This window comes from Anabrus simplex, chromosome 3 (genome assembly GCF_040414725.1).
Source record: "Anabrus simplex isolate iqAnaSimp1 chromosome 3, ASM4041472v1, whole genome shotgun sequence".
Taxonomy (NCBI): Eukaryota; Metazoa; Arthropoda; class Insecta; order Orthoptera; family Tettigoniidae; genus Anabrus; species Anabrus simplex.
In genome coordinates, this window is record NC_090267.1 from 267,599,265 (window position 1) to 267,614,473 (window position 15,209).

General features: G+C 37.3%; 1 protein-coding gene across 1 annotated transcript in view; it reads right to left on the bottom strand.

Moving 5' to 3' along the window:
* Window positions 1-6,111: 6,111 nt before the first annotated feature.
* LOC136866235 (zinc finger CCCH-type with G patch domain-containing protein) overlaps window positions 6,112-15,209 on the bottom strand; it is a 143,351-nt gene continuing 134,253 nt past the window's right edge. The window contains exon 10 of the mRNA XM_067143020.2: window positions 6,112-6,471. Within this exon, the coding sequence (XP_066999121.2) occupies window positions 6,155-6,471 (317 nt within the window). The 3' untranslated portion in view covers window positions 6,112-6,154. The remainder of the gene's footprint in view (window positions 6,472-15,209) is intronic.

Below are 15,209 nucleotides of genomic sequence, written 5' to 3' on the forward strand. Positions count from 1 at the left end.
TCTCTGCCTGTCGTAAGGGGCCACTAAATGGGATAACCCCAGACTCTAAAGTTGAGAACACCTGACCCCTGGGTGAGTGTAGCATTCCTACCAGCTTTAGCACTTTAAAATTTCTACCGGACCTCTCTTGGTCAAACCTCGCCTGACTCCATTCTACTGAATTCATAGCCTACAGTTATTTATTTATTTATTTATTTATTTATTTATTTATTTATTCCATCACACAACAACTTCTGCATATCCTTTCTATGTCAGATTCAGAGGAAATAAGCAACCGAACACATTTAGACAGAGTGCTTCTTATGGTTCTCAACTCTGAATTATTCAGAACTTCATTCAAAGCTGTGTCATCAAAAATTGTTTACCTGTATGGCAATGTAAAGAATGCTATTCTTCGATAAGTATATCAACTACCTTATGTTTCCTAGAGAGAAACAGTGGATAACAGAAATTTAAAAAGACTTCACGCATAATGATTTTTGTCTTGACAAGTATAAGACCTGCTTCATCTCTAACAATCTTGATGCCATCAATGTCGTTACTGTTTTGAGGGAAAGATTCCAACTGCACACTGTGAATCGAAGTCAATTAAGCTTGCTTTAATTCCTGAAATGAGAGGGGACCAAAGATTCTTGAATTATCTCTTTTTGCATTACTATAAATCTCCTAATCCAACCTATAACTCTCACCATCTGTGACAATGTTTAACTCCTGAATCTTTCCAGGTTTATCATAGTCAAATTCATCTCAGCTGTTTTTCTCTTTTTAGCGGCTATTACATTTTCATCTGTTTCATATTCGCCAGAAATCTAGCCATTCAGGGCCCTCCTACCATTTTGACATTAATAGTTCAGAAGGATAACAACTACGTGATGCTAAGTCTGCAGGATTATGTACACCAGGAATTTGTCGCCAATTCTCATGTCTAGTCAGTTTGTTGTTTTCTTGTACCCTGTTTCCAACAAATGTTGTCCAGTTCTCATTTCTTCTTATCCAAGCTAGTGCTGTAGTGGAATCTCTCCAAAAATACTCCTTTGTATCTTCTAAAGATAGTGCTTTCCGTACTAAATCAGCAAGCCGACTTCCTATCAGGCAACCCAAGAGCACTAACCATGGTATTGTTACAGCTTTCAGTGGAGCAACAAGTGCCTTGGCCATCATTAATTGTATTACGGTACTACTCCTTCATTTGTTTGGGTTCTCAAGTAAGTAACAGCTGCATATGCATGTCGAATAGCATCTGTGAATGTATGCAGCGACCAGAGTTGTCTATTCATTACTTCATCAGTAGCTAAGCATTTAATCCTTATTTAACTCAACAATGGTATTTCTTCATATCGTTTACAAATCTCTCTTGCCAGATCTTCCGATATGGGTGAATCCCAGAGTGACTTAACTGCGTTCCTATTGGACCTGAATTCAGCACTACTTTGCCACAACTTTCGTAATAGTATTTTAAACAGCAGAAGTGCAGGACAAAGGAATACTATTATATCAAAAATTCTTTGTACTGACAAAAGAATAACTCTTTTTTGTCAATACGTTTGGAATATCCTATAGATTTAGAGGTAATTCCACTTCCAATGTGTCCAGCCACTTACTCCACAGAAGACCTAAAACATTCAAGTAGGGTTCATTTCTAGTTTCACAACTCAAATTGAAATTGTTGTCACGATCTGATGCGTGCTCGTATGTGTGTTTCCAGCATCTTAACTTCATTTTAGCTCCAGACAAAATACGTGTACTATTGTTGCGAAATTCTTGATAGTCCTCCAAAGACTGGACTGATATAACACAATTGTCTATATACAGTACAAAGATCTCTTAATCTTAATGATGTTTGCCTCATCTTCTTCACTTGCATTTGAAAGATGATAGTCGATAACAGCTCCTAGGATGAAACTCCAAATACTATCCTCTTGTGTCTGTAGTACTTTAGTCTCGTCTTCGTACGATCCTCCCTCCATAGAAACCGTAAAAATTCTCAATCTTTTTGTTGTACTTTACTCATCTGAGCCTTTCTGGTATCTGAGATAATCTGTCTTCTTCTCATGAAACCTCATTAAAAGCTCTGGAATTTCTTGTATGTAGTTGGGGCCCTTCTCTAAACAGTCCTACAAGAAGCATCAAACACAGGGTGTATGCGAGTGGTTACACTAGCTTCTTTGAACACTGGATGGTGAGGAAGGTAATGGCTTCTATTTTGTAACTCTTCTGTAGGTACCTCCTCTATAAAACCTTCTCGTTCCCAATCTTCAAAGATTTACCCATACTTATAGAAAAGGTTTACTTTCTCACACTTTTTTGAGTCAGACCAAAGTCTATTCTTAGCAACTTCCTTGTTACACAACAGCTCAGGATGTCCATCCATCTCCATTTTTCTTTAAGGTACCTAGAAGGCAATCCATTGCTTCTTCATCTCGAGCTGTTAATGACCGTACTTCTACAGGATCCATAACACCAATAGTTTTAATATCCCATAACTGTGCAATAGATCCATCATTGCAAGTCATTGTTATGGTAAGGTTGGCCATATTAGTTTCAAATAGTTCCATCAAGTCTCTCGCCTCCACCCAAATTTGGTTTCTACAGCAGTAAGTCCATTCGATAGTGGAACAATTTTCCGTTAGAACATCTGCGTAGACATCCATCCCTATGAGTAACTCAATCTTAGGGCAGCTTTCTCCGAAGTCATTGATCCATATCTTCTTTCCCTTCAGTTCTTCCATCAGTGTTGTAGAACTCTTTGATATCCGCTGGATGAACTGAAAAATCTTTTCTGTATCTCTCACTTAGATTTCACAAAAGTACTGTACTTTCAAGTTATACTTCAGATGTCTTACTTTCGACGTCTGGCTGCCTCCAAAAAGAACATGAGTAACTGACTCTTCAGCAACAGCTTTCAACTCCAGATCTTCTATGTCCTCTTGAGTAAGCAGGAACGTTGAGAACCGCAGTCCAGAAATGCTCTAATTGTCTTGGTTTTGTGTTTTCCATATACAGTGATCATCAGAGTCTGAAGTATCGTACTACCTTGTTAGCCATGTCTGAGGTAATGCCATCTTTCTCTGTCATTAACTTTTCTGATGCACCATTTTCAGATATGTGTTTTTTATCAAAGAGTTTGGGACACTCACCGTAAGATGTTTCTGGTGGCAGATAAAACATTTCACTTTTGCCTTGCAATTAATAGCCATATGATTCAGCCTAAGACAGTTATAACAACATTTCTTACTTGGGTGGTTTTTCTTGCAGAAGATACATCTTCCAAGTTGCTGTCATGAAGAGCTGCTACAGAAGGAATCCTGTCATACTTCTTCATCTGCTTTTCTCTCTCCTTGGAATGTCTGACACAATTTTCCTGTCTTTCTTTTACTGAAGGATTCTCAAATCCAGATTGGGCAAACATGACTTCCATTCTAACAAATTCCATTACACAATCAAGCCGTGTTTTTGAACTGTTTTCTTGCGTTTCTGTTATTCTATAACTTGAGTATCTCTGCCATGCTCGCAAAGTTTCTTCAGGGAGACTCGATTCAACAAGAGGGAACAACCAAATACTTGGATCTGTAGAATCAAGCTCTAGCATCTTCAACGATTGAAGGTGAGATTTCAACTTGATCATCAGTGTCGACAGTGGCAGCTTTTCCTTGCTTGTTGAATTTGAAACAGCTAACTTGAGTAGTTCCCTCATATACACTTGCAGGAGTAAATCCTTTCTCCCAAAATGTCCAGTCAGTGCTTCAATTGCCTTGTTGTTGTTCTCTACTGTTTGTGGATAACTTACAACAATTTCTGTTGCCTCAGTCCCAGGTTCCATAGCTTGGAGCTTATATTAAAACTTGTCACTTCCAAGCAAAGTCTTATCTTCATGAATTTAAATCTCCATTAAAAGTTTTAACTTCAATTCTGGGCCTGTTGGCAAGTTGAACCCTCTGAAGCATCCATTCACAGAGGAAATAAGATCAGCATCCTCGAATGTTGCATTGGTCGCTATGGTCTTATCTGCCTTAAGTCTCATATTCTCAAATTCTGTACAATATTCTTCAACCTTCTTGAGTTCTTCTAAAATAATCTTCACTCTCATCATTCTGTAATAACATGTCCATAACCTTTTTCATCCCATCCGCTCATTTCCTTCATCAGTTCTTCAAGTCGCCAAAAGATAACCTTCAAACGATCATCAATGTCAGACGTCATAACCCCTCTCGCGACCATGTCATTCATTTCCTTAACTTTCTTAGTAAACAGAGTTCTCGCTGGTCATCTAGCTTTTGCAGTTTTCTCCATTTCTTAGGTTATTTGTGTTTAATATGTACTAATTCCAATACCGTTCTCTTCTAAACGTGATCTTCACAAGAGATTAATGTATGGTATCAAATTCTTCATGAGAATAATTTTTTCACTCACGTCTTCTAATTAACTAGATACTTGCAATGTCTTAATCTTACGGTATAGTCATGGGGATCACATTGGGGGTCACCAAAATATTGGGAATAACACTAATACTTCAAATAACTTGTCAGTACTGATTGTTTCTTACGACCATATTTTATTTATCCTCTATTTTCACTAGTGAACAAAATACTAATGAGGACTGTCAAAGCACCCAAAAACCATCAAAGCATCCCCATCTATAACAATAATAATGTAATTGGTTTTATGTCCCGTTAACTACTTTTGCATATATTTAAGGTGACCAGATCTAAATAGATAAAAAAGAGGACAAAACTATTTACAAAGGAGGACAATGCTGGAAAAAGGTAATAGGTAAGGGTTATTCTGCCCGAAGGCAGGTCCGAACCTCCGCAGAGGTGTTCCTGAGCCGGAGTTTACATGCGGTAGGGTGGCCAGTTCCTTTCCGCTCCTCCATTCCCTTACCCCGCACCAACAGCGCGTGGCAACCCATCCAACTCCTGACCACGCCCAATGTTGCTTAACTTCGGAGATCTCATGGGATCCGGTTTCAACATGGCTACGGCCGTTGGCTAATGCTGGAAAAAGGAGACACACAATTCCTCCATTGAGAGTCTGAATTTAGACATATATGTATTCTAATTTTCACATGCATAAATAAAATTGATCCATTTACATATTATATAGTAAATTCTTAAAAAATTTAAACAATGAAACTAATGTACACACCTTGCTGGTACTTTCTGAAGATTCAGTTGCCTTAAGGAGTTTTGGCGTGTCTAACATCTTATAAACATATACACATGTAAATTCCATTAGATTATATTGAACCATTAAGAGGATTTTCACAGATTCTACTTTGAAACAGTTCCTATTATCAGTCCACTGTGCTGAGATCAATGAAAAATCGTCTTTCTACATTTGCATTGTACCCTGGTGTAGAAAAAAAAGTATTCTGCAAGTTTTAATAGCTCTGAACTACAATCAACTGACTTACGTGAATTGAAATACTTTGCCCATTTCTGATTACAAGGTAACTTGTTAAATTCAGCGTCATTACTACTCTCATTCAGGGATTGTTTGAAATTGCAGAACTGATCAAAATATTTCACATCATCAATTTCAAAGGATTTACACTTAGCCTGCAAATACAGAATACATTTTTCAACATCACAATAATCAATATCACTTTTCAGCACCATCCATTTAAAACAGGCTTCCTTCAAATCCCGGTTATGTCCTGTTGCTTGTCACGTTGTCAGCTGTCGCACATTACCATAGCAGTGTTCTGATGGGGTATTGCTGAGAGAGAAGCATGCAGTATACAGGTAAATAGCATCTATTATCACAATATAAGTGCATAGAATAATCACGTGTACTTTATATCCATAATGACATTTCTGTATAGCGATACAATATTGATGATGCCTTCGCATAATGAAAAATATTTGTAAAAATGAAGTAATTAAAACAGATTACCCCAAAATAAGCAGATTCACTAAAAAAGGAGAGCATTTTGTATTTTTAAAAATAATCCACCGAGATCCCAGACAATGGTCTAAAAAAGGACATGTCCGGATAAAAGAGGACGTCCGGTCACCCTACATATATTAGGAACCCATTCAAATTAAGATTAAGATGTTCAATGCCCAAGGTATTTTTTCAACAACAAAAAAAAGGATAGCAAAAAAAATATTCACTTATTATAACATTTATTTTACAGAAGATACAGAAAAGTCTAAAATACTGCTAATTTCTTCTTGTCCTTTCTCTGATTACATTCCTGATTAATGGCCTGCTCTGAAGCCTTTAAGTGTTGTATTTCATCTTTCTTATTTTCCATCTTACTGATGAGTTGAGTATGCGTTTGTGATCCTGGGGTATGGCGAGATAGGGACTCTCTTAATCGAACCAGGTCTCGTTCTGCACGTTTTATTTCTTCTCCAACCTGGAGACCAACTATATTCAAGTTTCGGCTACTCTCCGATTTAAATCCATTGGTGGCTGATTTTTCTTTTGTAACTTTGGCTATATGATGTTGCTGACCTAAAGTACCTGGAAATAGAAAAATAGATTAAATAGTAATACAAAAACAATTCTCTGAAAAAATATATATACTGTATTTACTCGTGTATTAGACACCCCCTGGCTTTTCGAGACAAAGAAAATGAAAAAAATAAATCTCGCCTATAAGATCCCCCAACGTAATTTGTCAGAGAACGATGACGATTGTACTTCAAAGCGGGTACAAGTCTTATTGCAGCTCTGATGACATCGCACAAATTTGTGAATAGTTTTGTCCTTATGACCTACGCAATGAAGAATGCATCGAATCCATGCGGTACATCTGTGTTTCATAGTTTAGAAATGTCCGCCTCTGTAGCGTAGGTCTACTGCAGCTCTGATGACATTGCACAAATACATGAATAGGCCTAGCTTTGTGTCCAATCCGCGCATTGCAAGCATGCATCAGTCATGCTATATGTCTGTGTTTTGTAGTTAATAATGTCCGCCCGCGTAATGGTTAGCACAATTAGTTGCTGTTTTCGGGGGTTTGACTTTGAGTCCCGGTACCGTACTGCCAGAGATTTACGAATGGCACGAAGGTTGATACGCTGTAAAAGCGGTACATGTAACTCCCCTCCACTGGGGGTGTGTCTAAAAAGAGCTGTACCACCTCGGGATGAGGAAACGAGTGTACTTTAGTTGAGAAATATTTGCGGTTGTTGCTATTTATACAGCAGGCAAGATCATTAACAAAGTGGTCGTTTAATCTCTCGTAACTCGGGCCAATATAGGTATAAATTTGGAGAGAAGTAAGTTTAAATCGTGATAAAAGCTATCCAATTAAAACAATTGTTTTACTCGCCAACGTACCTAACAAATATAATAATAATAATAATAATAATAATAATAATAATAATAATAATAATAATTTTATGTCCCCACGTACTTTATACGATTTTCGGAGACACCAAACAAAACATACTAGGGTATGCGTTAATAAAAAAAAGAGACAACGAACGTACAAAATTAAACATTATGATAATAAAACGCATTACCGCCACACACGAAGATATCCATAAAAGGGGTATATTTTCCTGTTATTTATTTTTTCTGTCAAATTTTTGGCACTATCAGGGCGATAATATACCTAACCTAAACAATGTGGTCTGTCTTATCTCATGGACAGCTGTTTACGCAAATCTTGAGATAAATGTAGAGAACAAGCATGAAAAATACTTAAAAATAAGGGTCTGTGTTTCAACGGCCTCAGTCATCAAAAGAATGTTTCCAGTTACTATGTATTACATTCGGAAGTAGAACTCGGAACATACGCTAGTTATCAGCTGATGGTTTGGCATGCCTTCTACAGAACGGCTTTATTCGGAAGGAGTGGCTTCTGCTACATATACACCAACTGGGAATATCAGAGACCATCTGGGAATAGATTTACACTGTTTAGACTCTACAGTCGGGAACAAAATTATTTTTAAAAGGTTCAAAAAGACGGGACCTCATATGCTCTCGATTGCAGTGCATGGCTCAAAGAGAATGAAGCATGGCTGACGTGACTGACGAGAGATAGCAGTGAAGTTGACGTCACTTAGAATGCCGACACGCCGGTAGCAAGGCAGGGAAGTTGGCAGCGCACGGCGATAATTCAAATGAAAGCAGTGATCAGGTTTACTGTGTGGTAGGCCTAACTGACAGAGACAAATGACTGGCCATTAAGTTCTTTTGTATCAATATTTAATTATATGATAACACGATACCCTTATCCCTTTCCTTTACGGGATTGAGTATGAAGTGAGACGAATCTTCGTAGCGAGTTTTTATGGCCGTATGCCCTTACTGATGATATAGATGTTGATTCCCATAGGGAATCTGAAATATTTGTCCCGAATGAGTAAATTTATAATACCAATATAAATGGTCCGTTATTGGACATTATAAATTTTCCAGCTAACTCATTCCTGGTTGCCAGCGTTTTGCCCCCGTGCGCTAGGTTGGGCTCATCAGTTGGTACCTAGCACAAGGGGGCGAAACGCTGGCAACCAGGAATGAGTTAGCTGGAAAATTTATAATGTCCAATAACGGACCATTTTTATTGCCCTTACTGATGTCAACCTCGCCAGAGGAATTAATGAGATGTAACGAATGACGTGATATGAGTAACTAAAACGGACTTTTATATGTACCATAAGCCTAAAAGTCGTGTTCACCATTTTTTGTCTTTTTACGTTTAGAAATACTGCCTTCCAATGAAAATAGCCAGTATAACTTAAGTACATTCTAAGTTTGTTAAATAATAGTATAGAATGTTTACACGTACAATTTATAGCTCTTTATAACCTAGAAGTCATGTGTTCGCTGCACAAAATTTTGAGGTTATCACATATTGGACCCCCCTTTATTATTTTTGGCTGTAAAAGTGGGGAAAAAAGGGGTCTAATACACGAGTAAATACGGTATATAAAGACAGAATGTAGGTGATTTCTGAATGTATAGTACAGTACAGTTCCTAGTCAAAAGTGTGCAAAATTGTCATTTCTTCACAGTTATGCACTGTAGATTTCTCTGACTGCTGGAGTTTTGCTTCGAGTGAAGACTAAAAAAATCTGTTCTTGATGATGGACCTAATATTATCAGAGATATTTAACCCGCCATCGGTATCGTTGTTAGGTAGCCCCTAACAAAAACATTCCTTATTAAGAAAAGTTTTTTGGTTTGAATCATAGCGTAACGAAGGAAAACATGTGACTCATAAACTCATTTGAGAATACCTGGAGTTTGAAAAGTTTGAGTCTTAAACCAAAAAACTTTTCTTAATAAGGAATGTTTTTGTTAGGGGCTACCTAACAACGATACCGATGGCGGGTTAAAAATAACCTTTCTGATTTTCTTATAAACCCCTATTCCAAATCCAGAGTTTGACTGAAATATGTACAGTCATTTTCTAGTTTTAGGAGCACAGACACCATGCATTTGTCAAATGTGCAAAAGACACCTCTGGTCAAGAAGCCAAGAAAGTGTGCCAGAAGGTTGTACAGGAAGTTTCACAGATGTCTTGCAGGAGGGCATTAAAGGAAGTACACCACCATATTGTATGGCATTTAAGACAGAGTAAAAATAAGACAGGATACAAAGTTTGTAAAGACAGAAGCAGAAAAGATTTCTAAAAGATGGGAAGAGTATTTTTCAAAATTACTGAGTATCAGATTCTTTATAATAATCGTATGGCCTGAGCTACCATCGAGCGGCCTGTCTACTAATTTTGACATTCTGATTGTGCTGCTATCCAGCAATGAAAGTAGGATTACACTGAAATGGATAGTATGGTACTAGCTGTTGAAATCCCAGAAGCTTGAGGTAAGGGTCTAATCATCTCATTATTTGAGAAAGGCAATAAGATGGAGTATAACAACTACGGGCGAATAAATCTTATTTCACATGCAGTAACAATATTTGAGAGTATATTGGAAGGAAGATTCAGGATGAAATTAGGAAAGAAAATGGAAGAAGAACAAAATGGCTTTAGGAAAGACAGATCAAAATTTGACCTGAACTTCACACTAAGGCACATAATTGAGAAAAGATGGAGTTTTGAAAAGATTTATTGATGACATTTATCGACACAGAGAAGGCCTATGACAAGTTTATCGAGGCAGTTGGTTTGGGATACACTGAGGATAATACATGTAGACAGAGCAGAAGTGCAAATGATAAAAGCCTTGTACAAAATATGTGTTCATAGTGTAAAGACCAAGACAGGAGGAATAAAATGGTTTGATGCGGAAACAGGTCTTCAGCAGAGAAGCGTGCTGCCCACCATACTCTTCATCACAGTCATGGATAAAATCCACAAAAGCGTAAAACACCAAAGGCCCCACTGTTTGCAGATGACATAGTGATATATGGAGAAAATGAAATGGAAGTACAAGTTAATGGATGGTATCAGGTGATTAGAAGAGTTTGGAATGAGAACAAGCGTATGTAAAACAGTATAGATGTTGATTCCCATAGGGAATCTGAAATATTTGTCCTGAATGAGCAAATTTATAAATGGTCCATTATTGGACATTATAAATTTTCCTGCTAACTCATTCTTGGTTGCCAGCGCTTCGCCCTTTATAATGTCCAAATAATGGACCATTTATATTATATTGGTATTGTAAAACAGTAGTGATGAAAAGAGGTAGGAAGGAAGGAAGGGGGAAGATAATAGTAAATGGAAAACCAACAGAAGTTGTGAAAAGTTTAAAATACTTGGCAAGTGTAGTTGTAAAAGATGGGAAGATAACTGAGGAGGTTGGGAAGAGAATACAACAAGCAAATGTCATTTACCAAAGTGTGAGGGTATGCTGTGTAACCAAGAAGTTCCAAAAAAATCTGCACACAACATTTTATGTATTGATATTGAATATGCAACAGGTACAAAGACAACAAAACAAAATGAGAGTAGAATGATTCTGAAACTGTAGGGCTGGCCCATTCCATTGGCAAGACACTGTACCAGGAAATGATTGTGGGGCCAGAGCATGGGAAGGATCTCAGGTAGTGTTCGGTTACTTATTGGAGCAGGTACAGAGATGGATAGTTTTGCAGGGCGAATAATAGATGGTAAAATCTTTTTGATAATATTTATTAAAAATATTAATGAAAATCACCCTGCAGTTGAATCTTCAAAATTAAATTTGCAATTAATATTTTCAAAAATGCAAAAATAAATATTGATGCTGTTGTATTCTGAGACATCCACTTGATTAAAAATGTCCAAAATAAATATCACTTTCTTAGAGATTGTAAACACCTACAGTTCATCTAAGCTTTCATAAATGGATTTAAATTCCAAAATAACACTGTGCACATAGAATTTCATTAAGTCCATCAATTGTGATGCAAACCTACAGTTTTTCTAATATTTTTGAACATAATATTAACACTCACTTCCATTAATAATATGACAGTTCAAAATAAAAGTTTTCAAACACTTGTCGTATACCCCTACAGCTCATCTAAAATAAACTGAAATAGTGCACCAGCAAATCTTAGAGTTCATCTAAGTGAAATTACTCAAGTTATAAAAGATTTTAGAGAGGAATTTATAGTTCAAAAGCAAGACACAAAGTCTTCTTAAATTATCAGAAATAGCAAGCTGAAATTCACACGAAGCACTTTTCTGTTGTTTGATGGAGCACTATGATTAACTGAGTGTTTTGTTAAAAGTCAGTTAGTGCCTAAGTGGAATTACTCACTCAAAATATAAGAAAATGACATGGAATCTGCTTATAATGGTTGGTGAAGTACTGTCCTGCGGCTTGGTGACTAACTTTCTGCAGCGTCCAGCCAAGGCTCGAACTCAGCACCAGCATCGTGACAAGTCCGTTCAATGAAGACACCACGTTATTATCCCTCGTCGACGTCCCTCGATGGGTACCATGATCGATGAAACCACATTAATCCCACGCTGGAAATGACGTTCAACACAGCAGAATCTCACAACACTTTGCCAAGATTTCCGATGTTCTTTTACAGATAATGTTGGAACACGGAAAGTTCAATTGGCACAAATAATGGACTATAGAGCTCTCAATTATCATTAAGATTGGGAGTATACACTGACACAAGTCTCAATGCACAGTTCATGTTCTCACTTATGTTTTACGACGTTGAATATGTGACTTAGAATATCACAGTCTATGCTGCAGTACGATTCATAAGTTAAGTTAATGAAGTAATAACTTACAGTCGTTTTCAAAACGGAAAACACAGTTTTCCACACACACAGTTTATAGAATAAGGATTGAACACTGTCATAGTTCATAGTAGTCACTAATTATATCTTAGGTTCGACCGTAGAATAATCATCACAGTCCATGAAACACTTGAAAAAATGTCATTAATAACAGTCCCTGGAATAATAATGTTTATAGATTAAGAAGATTTTATGACTGAATTTTCATAACACGAGTCCGTACGACCTAATATCGCCATAAAAGGTTCTTAACATTCAGTTAGTTTCTCGTGGTAGTAATCGAAAGTTCGAGAAAATACACGAAAAAATAGTCACATTTAGCTTTGTTATTTGTTGAATGTTTACTGGAGTAGTATCTCACACAGTTCACAATTGTACTAGTATAGGAGAAATGTGTCTCAGAATCATTTAAATGGTCATAAATTAGAAGTTTAGTTTATCACACGCAATGTCTTAAAATCCTGTCACAGTCAATGACAAAGTTCAAAATTACGATAAAATGACAAAGTCCACAATACCGTCAACTGGTAGTTGAAATATTTAGTCGGAGAACATTTTATAACATTTCATTCATAACGACGCGGTAGAAACTTTACTTGCGATGTCTTCACACAATTTCAAAGTGCTCGAGTGTGACTTCTACGTCTTCACGGAGCGCGACGGAGCATACTGTCTTTCTGTCATAATCGTTGAGTACATACACACACTCACACTGGCTATAGGCTCAGTTCGTTGACCTATTTATATCCGGCTGCGAGCAGCACTTTGAGTCAGGTGATGAAGGGGTGATAATACTTCCCAAACTTCTACTTGTTATATCTTGGAAACCACTAGATGGATTAATCTCAAATTTGCAGGGTTATACTTTTAAAATATGGGCTACAATTTAGTGTTGGTCTCATATTTATTGATCCAGTCGTTGAGAATCTTAAAAATGGTTTCGAGAGAATTCTAAGGGGAGGCAAGTTTGTGCATCGTAACTTAGCCGTTCGCTCATGAATAAAGATTTATAACTCGCATGTGCCGGGGCCTATGCCTTCCTGGTACATGTTCCTCCTGGTCTGACGAAAGAAAATTTGCAGGATTTTCTTTTCTAGGCTTTACTCCTCTTGTTACTGTTAGGCTTGTGCACTATTGCCAATGGACTTAAATATTTGGTTTCACAAGGCGAAGTTATCTCATCATCAGTCATTTTGTGGATTAAATTTCGAGCTTCTTCCCTGTATTTTTCTGGAATGGGATATGGCTTTTCCTGGTAAGGGGATAAGTCAGTTACATTTAGATGATACTCATAACCAGCTATCTCTCCAGGTTTATCATCAAACACACATGAAAATTTCCGTAAATCTTCATTCTTAGCCTCCTCTAGTTTCAATCTGATTTCCAGGTCTTCAACTACACTGGCTATTGACATCACATAATCTGGACCTATTATGGAGTTTTCATCAAATAGGGACTCTACTCTGTCCTCATTCTGGTTACCCTCTCTGCTATCTGCTACGGCTGGCGCTTCCTCGCTTACAGCGGGCTCTTTGTAGTCACCACTGGCTTCTTCGAAGCGGGCTCCATTTTCTTGAATCTCCAGGTCGCTTCGCCCTACGAGCTGCAGTTCTACAGAACCATTTTTCAATTTCACGAGGTTGGCATCATAATCGATCATTCCTTTATATTTGATCATGAAATCTGATCCAAGAATTAAGTTGAAATTAGGATGTGAAACTACCAGAAAGATGTGTCCAAATGACTGATTATTTATTTCAAATTCCAAAAATGCCTGTGACTTACAGTCAACAGCTTTGTCAGGAACTATCCCTCTTACTTTAATCTGCTCTGCAGGTAATAATAAAATGTTGCTCTGATTTTTCAATGAGCACAAGTCTGTCAGAAATCAAAGAGCCTTGCGTTCCAGAGTCAATGAGCGTAGTAACATGTAAATTACCCGTGCGTACAGCAATAACAGGTAATGAACGCATAATTATTGGCCTTGGTGTCTGTGCGTCTTCAAATAGCAATTCTGAATCGTCAATGTGCCAGTAATTAATGACGGCAATATAGTGATCGATACCTCGTCCTCATCGTGATTCGTAGGCAATCTCCTTATTGTGCAATTGGCGTTTTTTATTTTTAATAGCGCCTGTTGATTCAGGGTCAGGTGATCGTCGCTCTCTTAATTCAAATTGTCGTTGATATTCCAGGGATGTGGCTCCAGGCTCCTCAGGATTACGATTTCTTTCTCTGACGTATTCCTGGGTATCTCTCCAACTTCTTTCTAATTTCCGTCTTCTCAAATCTTGATTTTCTTCAGGAGTGTTATTATCTCTCGTCGACGTCCCTTGATGGGTACCATGATCGATGAAACCACGTTAATCCCACGCTGGAAATGACGTTCGACGCAGCAAAATCTCACAACACTTTGCCACGATTTCCGATGTTCTTTTACAGATAATGTCGGAACACGGAAAGTTCAATTGGCACAAATAATGGACTACAGAGCTCTCAATTATAATTAAGATTGGTAGTATACACTGACACAAGTCTCAATGCACAGTTCGTGTTCTCACTTATGTTTTACGACGTTGAATATGTGACTTAGAATATCACAGTCTATGCTACAGTATGATTCGTAAGTTAAGTTAATGAAGAAATAACTTAAGAGTTGTTTTCAAAACGGAAAACACAGTTTTCCACACACACAGTTTATAGAATAATGATTGAACACTGTCACAGTTCATAGTAGTCACTGATTATGTCTTAGGTTCGACCGTAGAATAATCATCACAGTCCATGAAACACTTGAAAAAATGTCATTAATAACAGTCTCTACAACAGTCTCTGGAATAATAATGTTTATAGATTAAGAAGATTTTATGACAAATTTGCATAACGAGTCCGTATGACCTAATATTGCCATAAAAGGTTCTTAACATTCAGTTAGTTTCTCGTGGTAGTAATCGAAAATTCGAGAAAATAGATGAAAAAATAGTCACATTTAGCTTTGTTATTTGTTGAATGTTCACTGGAGTAGTATCTCACA